Below are 18,247 nucleotides of genomic sequence, written 5' to 3'. Positions count from 1 at the left end.
CAGACCTATGGGTCCATCTTCCAGAGGCTCAAGGAACTCCAGGGTACGACTATGTAAAATTAAGTTACACCCTGGGGTCACAGCCCTCCAGCAGCATCCCCCTTCCACTCCCAGCCTGTTGCAGCTAACAAGACCCCCACAGACAGAAACAGCTCTCTCCTGTCTCCTGGGCAGCAAGCTTGGAGACATGGCCAGTTCTTTCCCTGGCTAAGGGACAGGGGCCTGGATCATCTAATTCCTGAAGGCAGTACTACCAATTGCAAGGGCCCTTGGCTCCTAAGCTGTTTCTCCCCCTCCACCCATTCCCAGAGCTTCCCACCTTCTGTATCAAGACAGGATGGATGGGTTCCCCCAGGACCAGCTCAGCCAAAATGGAAGGACTTTGCCCCCAGCACAACAAGGTGGATCACCCCATATCCTACACATTAGACATACCTTTCCCAGACCCAAGACAAATGCCATGTTCCCCAAAGGAAGAGGAAAGGGGGCGGGAGGAAGTCTAGAGCAAGGACTCAATGGAGAAGGAGAAACCAAGAGGAGCTTTGAGATCAGAATTAAATTCTTTAATACAAAATGCTTTTTTTTTTTTAAGATATATCTGTATTTCTTTGTCGTTGTTTAAAAATAAATATGTACTACGGAATATCTCGAAAAACTGCACTAGAGACAAAGACGTGATGTTAATATCTTTTCCCCACAATTATTACGGATAAACAGTAGCACCAATAAATAAATGATAACAAATATTAAAATTAAAAAAGGAGAGAGATTTAGTATGTAGAATTCTCTATTTTTTCTTGTTTTGTTTTTACATATAAAAAACAGAATAGCAATGTCTATTTTATCAGAATCACATATATACATAAACATATATATATATATATACACACAAATACAAGTTGCCAAATATATATATAGTATGTAGATGTATATTGAAACCTTATTTCAAAGGAATGTGTGCTGGGGAGCCAGGGGATCGGGGAGGGCAGAGCTGAGTGTTAGCAAAATTAAATATCTGTTCAAGATAAGCTAGTGACTGTCACCGATCAGGGAGAGAGAGATTGGAAACATGAATTTTATATACAAAAACCGGTACAAATAAGAGAGCGAGAGAGAGCAAAAGATACATCTCATAAATAGTTGAAATTAAATATTAACCAAGAATACTGAAAAAAACCCTACTCTTTAATTAAATTAACTGTTTTAATTTCTAATTAAAAAGGGATATTAAATAAGTACCGTATATAAAACACTTTCTCTTTTCTCTGCCTCCACAATGGGCACGTGGATCCTGCCCTGTCTCTCTGTGCCTCGGGAAGGGAAGGGAAGGACCAGGGGATGGAGGAAGGTCAACCACTCACACACACACAACCAGGTCTCCTGGGGGGACAGAACTAGTGGTTTCAATGGTGTGAGGACATAGGTCCTTTTAGGCTGCACCCCAGGAAGGGGAGCAGGAAGAGGATGAGGGCGAGTCCCAGGAAGGGGAGCTGTCATGGGCTGCTTCTTCCAACAATGTGTCTCTTCTCTTCGCCGGAACATCTGCCAGTGGCCTCCTGGGCAACTCAGAAGCAGGTGAGAGTAAGTGAAGGCCGCCCAGCCTCCTGAATCTTCCAGGCAGCGCCCCTGGGGGCGAGATGCGCATGCAGCATGTGGAGGGAATCCCCAAAGCACAGCAATGTCCTGAAGCTCCCCAAACTCCTAGTCAGAGCCAGTGTCCTCATCCCTGTACCTGTCATCTGTCTTTCTGTCCGTCTGACCTGGGGTAGAGGCTCAGTGCCAGGGCTGGGTTTGTCGGTGTTCCCAAAAGTGGGTCATATTTGCCCCCATGCCCTGGCCTTGCACATTCCTGGGCAGGGGAGAGGACCCTGGCCCCACCAAGTGGGACAAAAAAAAAGATCATGCCAGCGTCTCTCGTCTCCTCCTCTTCCCTGTCAGGATCTGAGTGGGAACACTCCCCTCCCAACTCAAGTCCACAGCAGTCAAATACATCCAGTGAAGACACCAATAACATTAGCACTGTTAATTTAAAAAAAGAATATATATATTTTATATATATAAAATATAGATATTTATTTTTATATATATATAATATATATATATATAAATGTATGTATGTGGGTGGGTGTGTCTACAGGAATCCCAGAAATAAAACTCTAATCTTCCGGGCTCGGTGATTTAGCAGCAAGAAAAATAAAATGGCGAATCCAATTCCAAGAGGGACCGTGCTGGGTCACCCGCCCGGGAATGCTTCTGCCGGAGTCTCGCCCTCCGGACCCAAAGTGCTCTGCGCAGTCTCCTCTTCCTTCATTTCAGGTTTCTGGATTAAGGACTGTTCTGTCGATGGTGATGGTGTGGTGGCGGCAGCGTGGTTTCTGTATCGATCGTTCTGTATCAGTCTTTCCTGGTGAGAGATCTGGTTCCCGAAACCCTGAGGGAGGCTCCTTCCTCCTGCCCGGCTCACCGCCTCGGCTTGTCACATCTGAGGGAAATGGAAAACAAAGGCTGGGGTTAGGGCCAAGTGAGGAGGCCTGGCGATGAGGCAGGCGGCCTCCCCATTCCTGGGGGCCCCTGGGTCACTGCAGCCTCCGGCACCATAAGAGCAGAGCGGACAGGAAGGTGTGGTCCTGGGGCAGAAAGCCCCAGTGTGAGAACAGCCCCAGCCCCAGCCCCGCCCTCAGGGAGCCCCGGCCTGAGCAGCAGCTCCACTCAGGGGCTCCCAGTCTACCCTCCAGAGCTTGCAATCTACTTGAGACAAGACAAGGACATGGGAACACTTTACGAAGCAACAAATGAACGGATACCAAAGAACAGTCCCCACTTGACATTTTAAGAGCTGATAGGCGACCAGAGCTGGATGAATTTAATCAGAAGAGGCTCCCTGCTGAGGAGGTTTTTCAGTTCAGTCTCTAGGGGCTGGTGTGGGGAAGAGAGTGGGCAGATCATCTGGGAGAACGCCTGAGGCAGAGAGGCTTGGCTGGGTGGCCAACAACAGCAGGGGCCTGCCCTGGGGACAGGAGGCTCCTGAGGGGGTAGCATAGAGCAGGAGGCCCCAGGAAGGTGAGGGAACATCTCCATTCCCCATGTCCCCTCCCAGTGTGGCTGTAGGCCTCATCTCTCTTGAGCTGCCTGGAGGTTGCAGGCCCAGGTACCAGGTTGTCTTTCCTTTCAAACATGCTGCTTCACTTAGGATGGGGAGAGACAATTCGGTGGCTTCGCTACTCCCGCTGAAGCAAAGGGGGCCTCCAAGAACTTTCTCAGCATGCCCCTGCCCCTGGGTGATTGTGAGGAGGAGGCAGAACAGGCCCTACCCTTCTGGGGAGCCCGGAAATGGGAGTCCTAAGCCTCCAATTTTGGAAACTGATATTCCCAGATACAGCCAGCTTGGGGGCTGGGTAAAGGTATTGGGAGGTTAGAGTAACTTCGGTTAGCTCCCAGGTCACTTCACACAAACCCCCATCAGCAGAATAATCACCTCAAAACCCTAAAATGTCAAGTCCCTTATCTTCCCCAAGGACCTCTAGGGAACTGAGACTCCCTTCATCCAGCCCTGACGTTAGGCAGAGCCCCCACCCCCAGCACTAATAAACACCCTGTTGGTTTCACATAGGGCCAAGACAGACAGCACCCCACACCAACTACCCAGGCCTGTTTCCCAGCATCCCCTGAGCACCCACAAGCCACAAGAACATTGCTGGGGCAGGGGAGATGCTCCAAGGACTTCCCTAACGCAGCCTCGGGGCGAGCTGGGGGGGCCTTCGCCCTGTCTAGGAAATCCCCACAAAGTCTTGCCTCCCTGAGTGAAGCTTACCCTGACCCCCAGGGCCTCCCTCACTCTGAGCACAGGCCAAGTTGGTATAAAGAACACAGGCTAAGGCATTAAAAGATTGCCAGCCACCTGTCCCGGCCCTGTGCTCCTGACCTCACCCCCTGAACTGAGTCACGCATTCACTCACGCACTTGACACTTCCTTGGTCCCCAGTATGGACAAGGGACAGAGGTACAGATGATACCCGGGGCTCACAAAGGTAAGTGAACCAGGCCCGGGCTTACGGAGCTCACAGTCCAATGTCAGGAGAATGGGCACAGACCCCTCCCTCCACGCATCCTGGGGGCACTTGAAAATGTGTGGGCTGCTTGGAGTTGTCACCGCGACTGGTGGAGGATTAAAGGTATCTAGTATTCTCCAATGCTACAGCTCCTTCAGTGTGTAGGCAAAGCTGCCCCATCCTAAACCAACAGCCAGAGCCCTTGCCTCAGAGAGCCCCAGTCTGAGGGGGGAGACATAGCCCTGTCCTCAGGGAGCCCCAGTCTGAGGGGAGAGACACAGCCCTATCCTCAGGGAGCCTCAGTCTGAGGGGGGAGGCATAGCCCTGTCCTCAGGGAACCCCAGTCTGAGGGGAGAGACACAGCCCTGTCCTCAGGGAGCCTCAGTCTGAGGGGGGAGGCATAGCCCTGTCCTCAGGGAGCCCCAGTCGGAGGGGAGAGACACAGCCTTATCCTCATGGAGCCTCAGTCTGAGTGGGGAGACACAGCCCTTTCCTCAGGGAGGCCCAGTCTGAAGTGGGAGACTCAATCCCTTCCCCCATCAAGAAACACTGAGTGAGTGAGAAGCCCAGCCATGCAGACTTCAAAGGGCCGAGGCAAGGCCCCAGCGAGAGCGTCTGTGCTTTACTGACATTGTCCACACCTGGAATCGGCTTTCAGCTTCTCAGCATTACCACCAGAGGTAGTAATAACATCAGGACCAATAGCCACTGTGAGCAGAAGGACCACAGGACACAACACACAGCTTGCGTCCACACCACCACACTAAGCCACACCAGCCTACCACTCAGGCAACCAGGGCAACCTCGGAACAGGCCCCGGCAGGCTGGACCAGTGCCTGCAGCCCACCACAGGGGCCTTAAAAGCAGAGAAGGCAGCAGTCACCAGGCAGGCAGCTAGAAACTCAGCAAGCAGCTGGCCCCTCTCAGGCGCTCTCTCGCTCGCTCGCTCGCTCTCTTTCTCTCTCTCTCTCCCCATCTCTGTGTGATGCCCCTCTCTGACTTGCTTGCCCTCTGGGAACCAACCTGCAAGTACGTTCGTTTAACTCAAGCTGCCTCGCCTTGCAACGTGAGTCTGTGTTTTTGCAGGAACATTTACACGTCTGCGGATCTTGTACAAACAAATGCTTTCTCCGCTCTGAGCAAGGCCCACAGGGACTGCAAAAAGGCAAAAGGAAAGACATCTAAGCTAGAGCATCAGCAGAGAGAGAGAAAAAAAATCACCATGCAACACCCCCTAACACGTCCGCAGCTGCACCCCCACCCAGCTGGTCAGCCCCCAGGCCCTGGAAGGATCCGAGCGCTACAGCAAAAGACAAGAGAGAGCGGCGGAAAGAGGCAGCACTGGCTAGGACACCTGCTGCAGGAAGAGGCGGGCACAGACGGGCAGAGAGTGCAGGGAGAGGCTGCCATAAGGGGCAGTGCTGTGTCTCTGGGAGACAAGGGTAAGTCTCAGGCCACAGGGACCCAACTGCTGCTGCCCCCATCGGAGCACACCTTGAGTCTTCACCTGCTGGGGATGGCAATCAGGGGCCACTGAGATGGCAGGGGCCACCCTCTCCCTGTGCAAGGCTCATGTCCAGGCCCTTCCACCCAGGTGGGCTAAAGTAGGGTGTGATGGGAGGCGAAGCCCAGAGGCAGTGTCCACAGGCCAGGCCGCTGGTGGCCAGAGGGCCCAGGGCAGGGCTCACCATAGCCTCCAACCCAGAGGAAGAGGCTGCCCTGCAAGGAGGCCTCTGTGGGTGCCATGGGTTGGGCTGGAATAGGGGGCTCCCCTCCAGAGGCCCCAACTCCATGAGGAGCCAGGGCACTTCCACCAGATGAAGGGAGGCCACCACATGGTGTCTGATCCCACTCAGGCTCCTCCTTCAGCCGAGGAGTCATTCAACAAGCTGCCTCCAGTCATTCACAGCCCTTCTGGGGCCACGTCTGCCCTCCCCACCACCCTCAGCTTCCAGACGAGTGCACAAGCCTAGAGCAATGGAAACCAGTTGGGTGAGCAGGCACCCGTGCCAACATGGGCCCGCCACCAGTGCCCAGTGGGTGAGGGAAAATCGGTGCCCAGCCAAGCCAGAGTCCCCTCCCTTAATCCTCCAGGCCAAGTCGGCACCCCCATTAACCCCAACCCTGGACCAGCAATGCCACCACCAAATCTACCCGTTGGTGCCAATTAGTGGAGTGAGAGTGAGAGAGAGACACGGGCCAGGAGGATGAGAGCCAGGGAGGGACCAGGGGAGGGAGGCAGGGTTACAGGGAATGGCAGGCGGAGGTTGGACTGGGGGCCAGGGAGGCTCCAGGGCATTAGACAGCAGCGGGCACCAACGTACACGCTCCAGGACTTATACCGGGATTTCTTGCGCTTTCGTTTTTGCCCCTTTCCCTTTCCTCGAACTGATTTTCTGGAAAATAAAAAAACAGAGACAGAGAGAGAGCGGGGGCGGTGGGGGGAGTAAAAGAAGTAGTAAGGAGGGCAGGGATGGGGGAACGACCAAAGCAAAGCCACGCAGGGCCGCTTCCTGGAGGAAGTGTCAGGAGGCAGGTGGTCTCTGGGGAGGCATGCGCGGGCGCGCACAGGCGTGTCTGCACAGCAAGCACTCGATGGCTCTTTCTTCTCCTCACGCTGCCCACCCTGGGATGGCAAACCCAGCCCCTGACAAGGCTTTGGTGGGAAACCGAGACTGGGTGGAGGGCACAGGACCCAAAGGTCTCCACACTCACAGTGGCTCCCGGTCCCCAGCAGGGGGCTAAGCCTGAGGGAAGGCTCTTTGCCCAGCAGCCCTGTCCAAGTCTGACCCTGAAGGTCAGGGGGTGATAAAAGGTAGGCCAGACTTTGGGAAGAAGGTCAGAGACCTGCCTCGATGGGGAGCAGGAGTGGGAGGGAGGGCTGTGTGTCAGGCACCTTCTGCCTTCATTTCCAACTGCGACAGAACCTCTGGGAATCCCGGTGTGGGGGAAGCGGCTACCTTGGGAGCTGGCACAGAACCAAGAGCAACACCAGCCTGCACAGCGCGACCTGGACTGAGAGGCAGAGCTGGGTGTCCTGGAGCCCCGGGCAGGCAGCAGGGTGGGGTGGGAGTTAAGGAGGGCTGGGGAGGAGGGGCTTGGGCGGTACTTGGCAGGGAGTTCTCTCCCCAGCCTGTCAAAGCCTGCTACACCATCTCACCAGACACTCTTCCGAGCCCAGGCGAGCCCCCACTCTCCCCGTGGCTGAGCAGTCATTTGGGGAAACAGGAAGAGGGGCAGGCTGTAGCCTGTCCCCTTCAAGAGAACCAGCGCTCTCCATGCCTGCCAGGCCCAAGAGAACACACCTCAGAATGTCTGTCACAGGGAAGAAAGGAGGGGGAGAAGGGACCAGAGAGGGCAAGTCTGTCCCCCTTAGGAGAAAGCACCAAAGGGTGGAAGGAAGGTTTCCGCATCCTCTCGCTCTGGAAGCTGGGGGCTGAGGGAAGAGGCAAGGGGTTGAGGCCTGGGGGGAGGCTTCAATGACCCCACAGCACTGGAGGCAGACAAGATGGTGTGGGGGAAAGGGCAGGGCACAGGTGCTCTCTCTCAGTCTCTCTTTCCCTGCAAGCTCTTGCCGATGCCAGCCGCCAACCCTGTCTTGAAGGGTTACTGCCGCCAGACCTTGTCCCCCGCCCCACCCTACCTGCCCCTTAACACGGAGCACTCACAAGCCTCTGAAAATGACCAACATTCAACTTTTTCTCCCTGGCCAAGAGGGCTGTGTGTCTGCCGCCTGCTGCCTACAGGAGGGCATGCACTGAGAAACCACCCTCCAGCAGGCCTTGCATCCAACTGCACGATCACAGTAGCCACCAAAAGAGGCCATTTCCTCTGACACACAAAAGCTGGCCTCTCTGCCACCCACTCCCTCTCCCCACTGTGGGTGCCCTAGAGTGAGCCAGTGAGCCAGTGTCCACGGTGCTCCCTGACACACCGAAACAGCAAGTCCTGGCCAGGAATGATCTGGAGACCCGGAAGGCATTGTCCCTTCCAAAGGAAGTGCCAAGCTCCTGGCTATGTTTTCTCACTAGCCCTAGAGCCATCATCCTGAAGTTGGCTCCATCCCATTGTTGCTGCCACCACAAGTCCCCAACAAGACCAAGTCCCTGACCCAGGGAGGCTATGGGAGCCTCCAACAGAGGTAGCCAAGAGCCCCAAACCAAGACAACCAGCCATGGAGAGGGAGAAGTGCTAAAGTCAGGGCCACTTACTTTTCTTGTCTTGCTCTATCTTTCTTTGGTCTGCAATGGGTAGGGAGAGAGAAAAGAACAAAACAGAGAAGGGTTAAGATGGTGATGATAATGATAGGGATAATAACCATAATAATCACAGTAAAAACAGCATTTATTACGGAGCACCACTGTTTTAATCTTTTCATATTATAACTTGTTTAATCCTTATAACAATGCTATGAAGTATACTACCATTGTGCCCATTTTACAGATGTAGAAATTGAGGCACACTGAAGTAAAATGCCAAAGGTCACACAGCTGGAAGCTGGACAGGGGCTAAAAAGTACAGCGTGCTTAACCCTGGCACAGATCAGGCACCCTGCAGCCACTTGCTGATAATGAATCCATGACTACATCCTCACCTGCATTCACATTTGTTGTGCTGTAGGAAGCTCATCTCTCCTATGTGCTGGCCTTGGTGAGGTTTGATCCGCATAATCTGGAAGGGAAGGAAGCAGATCACAGAGGTTAGTGACCCAGCCAGCCATACCCAGATGGGACAACCCTGGGGCTCCTGCCACTCAGCACCCAGGGGTTCTGCAGAGCAGGGATGGGTGGTGGAGGCAGGGAGGACCAAGAGCTCTAGCAGGAAAGAGGCTCAGGCCCACCCCAACTCCCCCAACCCTGCTGGCCTCAAGGAGCCCTTGTTCCACTTGAGGCCAAGACATGGCTGCAAGGGTTGGCCAGGCTGGGAATTCAAATCCTAGGTTCTTACCACTCCCCATCCCCTCCCCTTCTTTCATCCTCTCTAGGCTTCACCCTGACTCCTAGTAGATACCCGAAAGCAACCCCCTCCCTGTGTTTCACAGCTCCCTCCCACCCTATCTGGGCTGAGATGTGCCCCATTACCAGGTAACACCAAAAGACTTTTTAAACTCTCCATGGACCAGGCTCATCCAGCTTCCCAAACAGAGCCCTCAAGAAGGGAGGGCCCTCAGGACTCTCTCCAAGAGAGGGAGAGAGGGGCCCCTGACACAGGCATCCACCTGCCCCCTCCTGAGCCCAGGGGGCAACCATCAGGGAGAAGGAGATGGTTGGGGCTTGCTGGGAACCTGGGCTGGGAATGCAAGCATCTTCTCCACGGAAGGCAAGACCCCACCACACCTCCCCTGTGCAACTCAGGAGCAGGAGTCAGACAAGGCAAGTCTAGCCGGGAAACGACCTGGGACCACCTGTTCCCAAAGTGTTACACCCCTCCCTATGCCCCCCGCCCCCACTTCCCAAAGATGCCCACCTGCATGGTGATGTTGGACTCCTCAGTGGGCACACACTCCAGGCCCTCGTCATTGCAGCAGCCCCCGCATCGCATCAGGGGCACACAGGATGGCTTGAAGATGTACTCGATCTCATCAGGGTACTCCTGGAAGATGTCCACCAGGGTCTCGATTGGATGGCAGTAGCTGCGCTGATAGACGTCCATGAACTTCACCACTGCATGAGAGGAGACGACACATGAGCCCGGTGGGCGACACAAAAGATGGCTAGCCCCTCTCTCCACTCAGCTCTGTAAAGCCACTCTTTGGAGCTTCCGAATCAGGCAAGTCCTTCCAAAAATCTAACTTAAGTCCCTCCTACTGTGTTTGAAGCACTTCCCTAAGCTTTCCACCATCAACACTGGTGGAGGCCTGTTTTCATTCCAGAGATCACACGATGTACTCAAGTTCCAAGGGACATGGCCTGCCACATCTGATCCCGCCACCTCACTGTGACAGCTGAACTGAATCCTGGGCCAACCTCGATGCCAGAGGACAGTTTGAGTATGGGTATACCCCATGGGGATGCGCTAAGCTTTCCCTAAAAGGAGGAAGAGCCAGCTTTGCCAAGCTAGTCTCCAGTTTCCTACGTCCTCCCCACAACCACTACCATAACATCAACCGTACCAACAGCTATTTATTGAGCACTTACTACATCCTGGGTACTGTGTACAGTAGTCCACAGCTATCATCTCACACAAGTTTCTCCACATGGTACTATTAGACACTACTGAGATTCCATTTTACAGATGGGGAACAGGAGGCTCAAAGAGGCTAAGTAAGTTGCCCCAAGGCCGCACAGCTAGTAAGTAAAGGAGTCAGAATTAGCTGACATCAAAGTGTTCCCAAGAAGCAAAAACAGAGGAGGCACCTTTCAGAAGGAGGCACCTTTCCCCCCGCCAGTCCTCTTCCCCAGACATGAGCTGAGAAGGTGGTGGGCATCAGCACAGGGGCTGGGCCCTCCTGGAACCCGCAGGTGGCAGTGGGCGGACATGCTGTGCCAGCCCTGCCAGCCACTGATAACCCCGCCCAAGAGGGCAAACTGCTTGCATCATGGAAAAAACAGTGCTGCCACTGTAGCCACGAAACATTTCTAGAAGCTGATCTGAAGGGAGACTGGGGTAGACAGTTTCCCAGGCTGGCCGCGAAGCCTGGGGTGCGCTGGAGCATGAAGGGGTAATTCTGGGCCACAGGGGTGGGGCCCTTGAGAATAAATAAATGCAGGACTCTGGCATGACTACTCCAAACTGTGGCCCAGCCTGCCACACCTATCGCACCCCACCACCACTATCACATAGCAATCCTGTCCCTGAAATAGGTTCCCTACACAGAGGGAAGAAATAACGCCTGGCCAGTGAGGAGGCCCAGGCTCTGGCCATGAGTTGGTATGACCTTGGGCCAGTCCCTCCCCTCTCTAGGCCTCCAACTCTGCTCAACTGTGTAAGTGGGTTGGGCTGATCTCTAAAGATGCTGAAACAGGCTGAAAAGGTGGTGTTTTGGTTCCATTTCCAGCCCCGGGAACGAGTGCTCTTTTTTCAGCCTGGGTAATATGAAGTTTAGAACTTCACCAAAGCATCTTAAGTGTATGCCTCGTGGACTTCCACGCCAGCTCCCAACCCCCATCCCCCAGAGACCACAGCTGAGCCTCCCCCTCACTCCTCCCTCCAAGGTCTGCTTTCCAGAAGAATAAAGGACAACGAGGGGGGCTATGTACACAACAGGTTGATTGGGAAGAAGGTGGGGAGAAGGCCACAGGTGTGAAAACAGAAAGAACAGTGGGGAAACAGGCCAGTCCATTGCCTCCTGTGAGGTCTCTACTTCTTTTATCCAGACCACCAACGGGCACAGAATCCTTCTCTACCCACGAAGAGTTACAGCAAAGCATCATCAAAAAGAGTGAACGAGACCAGAAGTCTGAAAAGGTCATTTTTTAAAGCCAAGTCGATAGGGAAGAAGATGACTAATCAAGAAGTTTTGAACTGCCCCTTCATCACGATTGGGACAGAGGAGGGCCAGGCTTGTGGCCCAGGAGGGGATAGCAGAAAGGTCTGACCTGGGCAAGGGGTTGGTAACTGAGGGTAAAAAGACCTGGGGTAGGAATTCCCCCAAAAAGCTTCCCCTTGGAATGAATCCCCAAGTCCCATGGGAAGTGGAGGGGGGAACCTCACCTGCATCCTTCATCAGGCAGCCGCCCCTCCAAGGAGGACTGGCCTCCACTGCCTGGGAGAGCACACACATACACTCCAACAACCAGGCTTTCGTGGTTTTCCTTATTTAACGCAGACAACCTTTTCTCCAGCAAACAAAGACCATTTGTCCTGCCTCTCCCAGACCAGAGACCACTGGGAAGCTGGAAGGGTAAGTGGCGCACTGGAAGCAAGGGGCCAGTCAGTGGCTGAGAAGCCAGGTCCTAGGCCAAGGAAAGGGCTCCTGGGGTGGGGAAGGAGGAGGCAGAACAGGCTGGGCATCACCACTGCTGGCCACTACCCAGCCACGCCAGATTTAGGTCAGGGAAACTCGCGGGAAGGAAGACCCCAGGGCCTTCCCTCCCCAGAGGTGGAGAGCACAGGCCACAGTCAGTGGTGGGGAGAGCCAGGGTGTCCCCAGAGGAATGGGAGGATCCAAACCACAACGGAACAAAAGGCAGGCGGACTCGGGGTTGGGCAGGGGGGCGGGGCGCCTGGGAGCGACAGCCAGCCCTCTGCTGGCCTGGGAGGGAAGTTCACAGCACCCGAACATAGTCAAGTGGGGTTTTCTCCACCCCCAAAGGAATGCAAACCAGGGAAGGGAGGGGAGATCCCATTAGGCTGAGCCCTCTGTACCTGCAGCTCACACAGGAAGGGTCACAGTTCCCACAAGTGGGACATGTCTATATAGGAAATGACACTAGATGTCCACCCTCCCCCGGGAGCTAGGGGAGACAAGGGACACTTCCCCCAACATCTAGGATCCCTGAACACTGTCTTCCTGCTCTGTGCACTGTCTTCCTGCTCTGTGCACACGACTCCCTCTCCGAATAAAATTTTACTGGAAAGAGCAGAAGAAAAAGGCAACAAGTCCTACTCCTAGCAGAGACCTCAAAAGCGGAGAGTCCTCACGAAACTGAGGGTGAACCTCATGGTGCCCAGCTCTTTCTTTCTTGATCCTTATATTCCTGTGCCCCTTCCCCTTCCTCCCCACAGGTCTGAAGAAAAAGGAATTAGGCCATCCACCCATCCCCTGAGAGGACAGGGAACCCCATCCAAGAGCCAGGGGAACTCACCTTCATGATGATTCTGCCCTCCTCCTTCTGCCATGGGTGCAGCCTGGGACCACTGAGGACAGAAAGAGAGCAAGGCATGGGCATGGGCAGGGGCTGGGGTGCACAGGCCCAGCCACCCAGCCCCTCCTCCCTCCTCGCTTCCCTCCCACCAACAGCCTCTGGCTTCTCCAAGTCTTCTGAGTCGAACAGGACACAACCAGGGGTCCCCACGGGCACAGAATATGCCCACCGCTCCTGGACTGCTATGGTTATGAACCCGAGGAAGTTAAAGACTAACCAGATGTTGGGGGCTGGGGAGCTCGAAATGCAGGAGGAAAACCCCAGAATGCTTCACTGTCAAGGTCCCCTGTACCTTCCCCACACTTCCCTCTCCCTGCTCTCACTATCCCCCTGATTCCCTGGTCCAAAGCCATGGTAAGTATTAAGGTCAAATAGGAGGACAAATTTGGACTGGGGCAGGAAGGAAGGACTGGGGGCAAGAAAAACAACATGGTGACCTTCTCCTGCTGACATGACAAATACCAGGGTGAGCTGGTGTTGGAGACGGAGGGGGGTGCTGAGGACCGAAGGGCGCCAACCACCCTCCCCCATCCAAGCTCTTCTGGTCCTTAGGAATAACCCAGCATGCCCACAGGTTGCTTTGAGGGTAAAAACCCAGGAGACTCTGGGGGAGAACCCCATTTTCTTCTCTACACAAATCTCTCCAGAGCCTCAATAGATTTCCAAAGCCTCACCTCTCTCCCACTCCCACCTGTTCCCTGGTTTCTTCTCCCTCCCAGGGTGAGGAGGTGCCAAGCCCCTCTCACCTGGGCACCTTCAAATGCCACCAGGGACCAGGGAAGGCTTTTATGCCTTGGCACTGCCCAGCCCCTAGGGGGCCCCCTGCACCACCTTAGGCCTGAGGCCTCCCCTAACCCTCCCCACCCGCACCAGATCATTCCTCCCCTCGCCAGAAGCTGTGAAGGTCAACACGCCAAGGCATGCGGACCTGACAGCACCCAAAAGGAAAGGCTTCTGCCAGCCCTTCCTGGGGGTCTCCAGCTCTCACCAACTCCCCTCCCGCCCAGCACTCGCAGAGTAGAGGGGCACTCTAGCCTACGGAACACCAGACCCTGCTAGGGGGGAGTCCCACTGTCCATCTTTCTTTCCCTCTCCTTCCCACACACCCCAAATGCACCCCACTCAGGTCCCCCAGCCCTGCTCCCAGAGACAGCCAAGGTCACAGGAAGCCCCTCTCAAGAGAAAGCAACAGTTCCCAGGCTTCCAGCTGGACAGCTTACCACTGCGGCTCCTCCAGGGACCCCCTAGATTCTGCACCTCAGCCCCTCACCCATTCCCATGACACCCCCTGCCTTCCCCCTGACAATATTCGCCCTGGACCCTCCACTCCTCCTGGGCCCCAAGGAGGAAAGGGGACGGAAATTTCATACCCCTTCCAAGGCCAGGGGGGCACAGGAGGGGCGGTTCTAGGCAGGCAGGGACCAGGTGTCCTTCTCTGGGGGCCTCTGAAGGTCACACGGTGGCCAGGCAGCCACTCCTCCCCCTCCTCCCTACTTGGGGGCCTGTAGCCAAGGCCTTTGTGCCAGGGTCTGAGGAACTTGTGGTGTTAGCAGCGACCCCTGTCCATGGCTTTCCTCTCGCCTCCTCTCCAAGGGAATTCTGGCTGAGGGAAGGCATCAGGGAGGAGCGGAAAGGGATCCTTTAGAGTCCCTTTCAGAAGCAAGTTGGGTGGGCAAGTTTGGAGTTCCAAAAAAACACCTGCTCCAGCGCTGCCTTTCACCAGGACAAAGTGTGTGCAAGGCTGGCAGGAGCTCCTTTCCAGGGTTCAGGAAGGACTGTTCCCATGCTGCCCGTGTCACAGCAAATTTCAAGCCATTTCTCCAAAAGGGTAAAGTGGGGCAATGACTCTCTTCAAATCCTCCCTTGACCCACCCCCACGAGAGCTAAAGCACAGCTCACTCGGAACTGTTGGGGAGGGGAGGGAAGCACACTGTCACCAAGTCGGGACTTTTCGGTGGAATGTGACAAAGCGCCCGGTGGGCTCCCGCGCCACGACTTCTGACAGTGATCACCCTTTCCCTAGACTCTGGGGCCAGAAAGGGGTTAGATGGATCTTCTCCGCAGAGAGAAATGAAAATAAAAGGGGTGACAGGGGCTTCTCTCCACGCTAAAGAGGAAATGGGTAAAGAGAAGGGGCGTCAGGAAATTCCTCCTAGCACTGGGCAGAGGTAGGGTCTGGAGACAGTAGGAAGGGATAGGGATGGTTCTCCGGATCCCCGGGCTGGGGCTACCTCGAGAGGTCACCTTCCCGCGGAGGGCTGGCGGGGGGAGGGGTGCCGCTCGCCACTCTGGGCTCCCCATTCGGGCAGCCGAGGCTCCGGGAACACGCGGCCGGCCAGGCCCGGGCTGATGTAATCGGCTCCGCGCCGCGCGCACCCGGCCGGGCGGGGGAGGGCGGGCACCGAGCGGGACGCGAGCGGGGACGGGCGGGGTTGGCGCGGCGCAGGTGGCCCAGCAGGGAGGGGGGGTTCCCGCAGCAATCCACCCCAAAACTTTTCCCAAACTCGCGGCGAGGGCCGAAGAGACCGAGTGGCAGTGACAGCAAGCCCCGTCTCCCTCCTGCGCCCTGCCCCCTCCACGCTCTCTGCCCTCCCGCGGTCCAAGGTCCGAGCACCCCCCTGCCCGCTGGTCTCTGGCTCCCGCCCCCGCTGCTCAGACTTCCAGTTCGTCCGGGACCAGCGGCCGGGAGCAAACTTCAGCCGGCAGCGGCAACGCAAGCCCAGCCCCCTCGGCCTCCTCCTCCGGCTCCCGCCCTCGGCTGGTCGGCCCAGATCGTACGTGCGGTGACTCCGGTGGGTGGGCAGGGCCCGCGTGGGCGGTGAGCCTTTCTCCGGGTACCCTCCCACCTAGCGCGCGCCCCCTCCCCCTGCCCCTAAGACGACAGAGGGCGACGCCGCACGCCTGGTGCCCATGGACCCGCGTGGGGCACGAAGCCCCCACGCGCGCGCTCGCACGCACGTCCCCAGCCGGGAGAGGCGCTCGCAGCGGCCCGCGGCGCCAGCCGGGCACGACCGCTTACCTTGGCATGGTGGAGGTAGAGCAGCAAGGCAAGGCTCCAATGCACCCAAGACAGCAGAAAGTTCATGGTTTCGGAGGCCCGACCGGGGCCGGCGCGGCTCGCGCTCCCTCTGCGGCTCGGGCTGTGGGGCGGCCCGCTCTCCTCGGCGCCTCGGCGAGCTACTCTTCCTCCCCGGGCCGAGGCCCGGGCCAGGGCCTGGGGCGCGCGCGCGGCTGGAGCACTGTCTGCGCACACCGCCGCCTCACCCGTCCATGAGCCCGGCTTCCGAGCGCCGAGTCGCCACCGCGGCCCCCTCTCCTCTTCCTTCTCTTCTTCCTCCTCCCCCTCCTCCGGCTGCGGCTCCTCCCGGCCCGAGCTAGCACTTCTCGCGGCTCCGCTCGGCTCGGCTTCCCCCGCGCGGACCACGGCTCCTCCGAAGCGAGAACAGCCCAGAAGTTGGACGAAAAGTTTCAGTGCGACGCCGCGAGCCCCGACCCCCTCCACCCCGCCTCCGGGCGCGGGCTCCGGCCCCTGCCCGCGGCTCGCCGCCGCGTCCACTGTCGGCCGCCGGCCGGGGAGGAGGTGGGCGCTGGGGCTGGGGGCGGTGTCTGTCTGTCTGTCCGTCAGCGCGACTGGTCAGCTGCGGGATCCCAAGGGGGAGGGCTCACGCCGCGCTCCGGCGGTCACCCCCAAAAGCAGGTCACTCACTTTGCCCCTGTCCCTCTCGCTGCTCGCACGCCCGCGCGCTCTCTCTGACCCCGTCTCTCTCTTCCTCGACTTCTCTCTGGAGCTCTTGCTACCTCTTTCCTCTTTCTGCTGGTTTCCAAAATCCACAGTGATTTGGGGAAGTAGAGCAATCTCCCCAAGCCGTCGGCCCGATTCAAGTGGGGAATGGCAAACAAAAATAAATTAAAACGGGAAACAATACAGTTTTTTAAAAAATGTTTAAGAAAAAAGAAGAGGGATAAAACCCGGATCAATGAATATCAAATTCCAGCACGGAGCGCCCTGGCCGGTGAGTCCGCTGACCGGTCCACCTAACCGCTGCGCCTCCCGACAGAGCGCTGGTGCTAGCCCCCAGCGCCACGACCTCCGAGCTACCCGGCTGCCCCAAGCCTCCGCGATCCTCCCCGCTACCAGCCGACTTTAAAAAAGGGGGGGGCCTGGCTCCGCCCCGCCGGGACCCCGCCCCCGGCCCGCCCCGGGGGGCGGGGACAGGCGAGCCTCAGCCCCTCCACACGCGGCTCGGGCCCGGGCTCTGCGGACGCCCAGTGAAGCCTGGCCCGCAGCCCGCCGCAATGAAGGGGAAACTCGACCCCCACCAAGGTTCACAGCCTGAAAATTACCCATCCGCCCCCGGAAACTCTGTCCAGAGACACGCGCCCGCGGGGCATTGGCGAGGAGGGAGCAGGAAAGTGAGGTTACGTGCGGACAGGGCCTGAGAGCCGTTCCCTCTTTGCTAGGAATATTGAAGGGGGCAGGGGAAGGCGGAGAGCCGGACAGGGACGGGTGGGGAGAGGGACACACAGATCTATTGGAATCCTGGAGTGACCCCTGGCCTTCTCCCCGCTCCAACGCCCTCAACCCCTACACGCACACGCACACACTCACTCACCCACACAGACACACACGTCCTCACTCTCGAAGACGCTGCTCGCACCATTCACCCAGCTTCCCTGTGGTGGCCGAGCGCCCCCTAGTGACTGCCGTCTGCACACCCCGGCTCTGGCTAAAGAGGGAATGGGCTTTGGAAAGGGGGTGGGGGGAGTTTGCTCCTGAACCCCCTATTTCTGACCTCCCAAACAGCTACATATTTGGGACTGGAGTTGCTTCATGTACAGAGAGCCCAGGGCTGGGCACAGGGGACACAATGTGCCCCTCTGACAATGTGCCATCTGGAGCCCTCATCTGGCCTGCAGACATCAAAGTGAGCGGCAGCCAACAGGCTGGAGTGACTGGGGTCCTTTGGGAAGTGTCCAGGGATGCTTCCCTGGGGAGAAGAATTTGGCACCAAGTTTGTGGAGCTGAGAACGGGAAGCTGTGTGGTTCCGGGGTTAGTCAGTGACCGGGAGGGAAGAGGACCTGTCGGAGCCCACGTATGCACTGTGGAGTCTGGCAAAACCCAAAGGGGGAGGCAGCTGGGCAGACAGAGGCCCTTGTTCCTGCTGCCCCCCCAAACCCAGATGTTGCCAGGGAACTGAGGCCAGGGGGCTGGTGGGGGCGGGTGGAGGCCAGGGCCTGCGTGATGATTCAAACCTACCCGCCAGCACTAAGGAACGTCTGTAGGCCAGCTGCCCAGAGCTCCCATCAGGCCAGGGGCCAAGGCTTCTATCAGCCCAAGTCCAGACTCATAGCTCATCTTCTGAACAGAAATGGGGGTTTCTTCTCAGCTC

The 18,247-nt window shown here is 57.0% G+C and overlaps 1 protein-coding gene across 4 annotated transcripts; it reads right to left on the bottom strand.

The window, feature by feature from the left end:
* Positions 1–541: 541 nt before the first annotated feature.
* VEGFA (vascular endothelial growth factor A) lies at positions 542–17,018 on the bottom strand. 4 transcript variants are annotated; one of them, XM_030796157.1, is made up of 8 exons: positions 15,876–17,016; positions 12,797–12,848; positions 9,516–9,712; positions 8,644–8,720; positions 8,261–8,290; positions 6,392–6,445; positions 5,073–5,204; positions 542–2,482 (listed from the first exon to the last, which is right to left on the bottom strand). In XM_030796157.1, the coding sequence occupies exons 1-8, from the start codon at positions 15,939–15,941 to the stop codon at positions 2,461–2,463; spliced, it is 630 nt and encodes a 209-aa protein (XP_030652017.1). In that variant the 5' UTR covers positions 15,942–17,016; the 3' UTR covers positions 542–2,460. The 4 variants fall into 4 exon arrangements, with proteins under 4 accessions (XP_030652017.1, XP_030652016.1, XP_030652018.1 ...); XM_030796156.1 differs by having other exon boundaries at positions 6,374–6,445; positions 15,876–17,012; XM_030796158.1 differs by lacking the exon at positions 6,392–6,445 and having other exon boundaries at positions 15,876–17,006.
* Positions 17,019–18,247: the final 1,229 nt, after the last annotated feature.

Source organism: Nomascus leucogenys, chromosome 17, assembly GCF_006542625.1.
Source record: "Nomascus leucogenys isolate Asia chromosome 17, Asia_NLE_v1, whole genome shotgun sequence".
NCBI classification, from domain to species: Eukaryota; Metazoa; Chordata; class Mammalia; order Primates; family Hylobatidae; genus Nomascus; species Nomascus leucogenys.
The sequence above is the reverse complement of the archived record's forward strand: the minus strand, read 5'-3'. Positions and strand labels throughout refer to the sequence as shown.

Bases quoted from the DNA above. Each gene is read 5' to 3' on its own strand.
- VEGFA (XM_030796156.1), bottom strand. From the start codon at position 15,941: ATGAACTTTCTGCTGTCTTGGGTGCATTGGAGCCTTGCCTTGCTGCTC. The intron at 9,713-12,796 runs GTGAGTTCCCCT...CCTCTCATGCAG, and splicing joins AGGGCAGAATCATCATGAAG to TGGTGAAGTTCATGGACGTC. The intron at 5,205-6,373 runs GTACGTTGGTGC...GCCTTTTTGCAG, and splicing joins CGGTATAAGTCCTGGAGCGT to TCCCTGTGGGCCTTGCTCAG.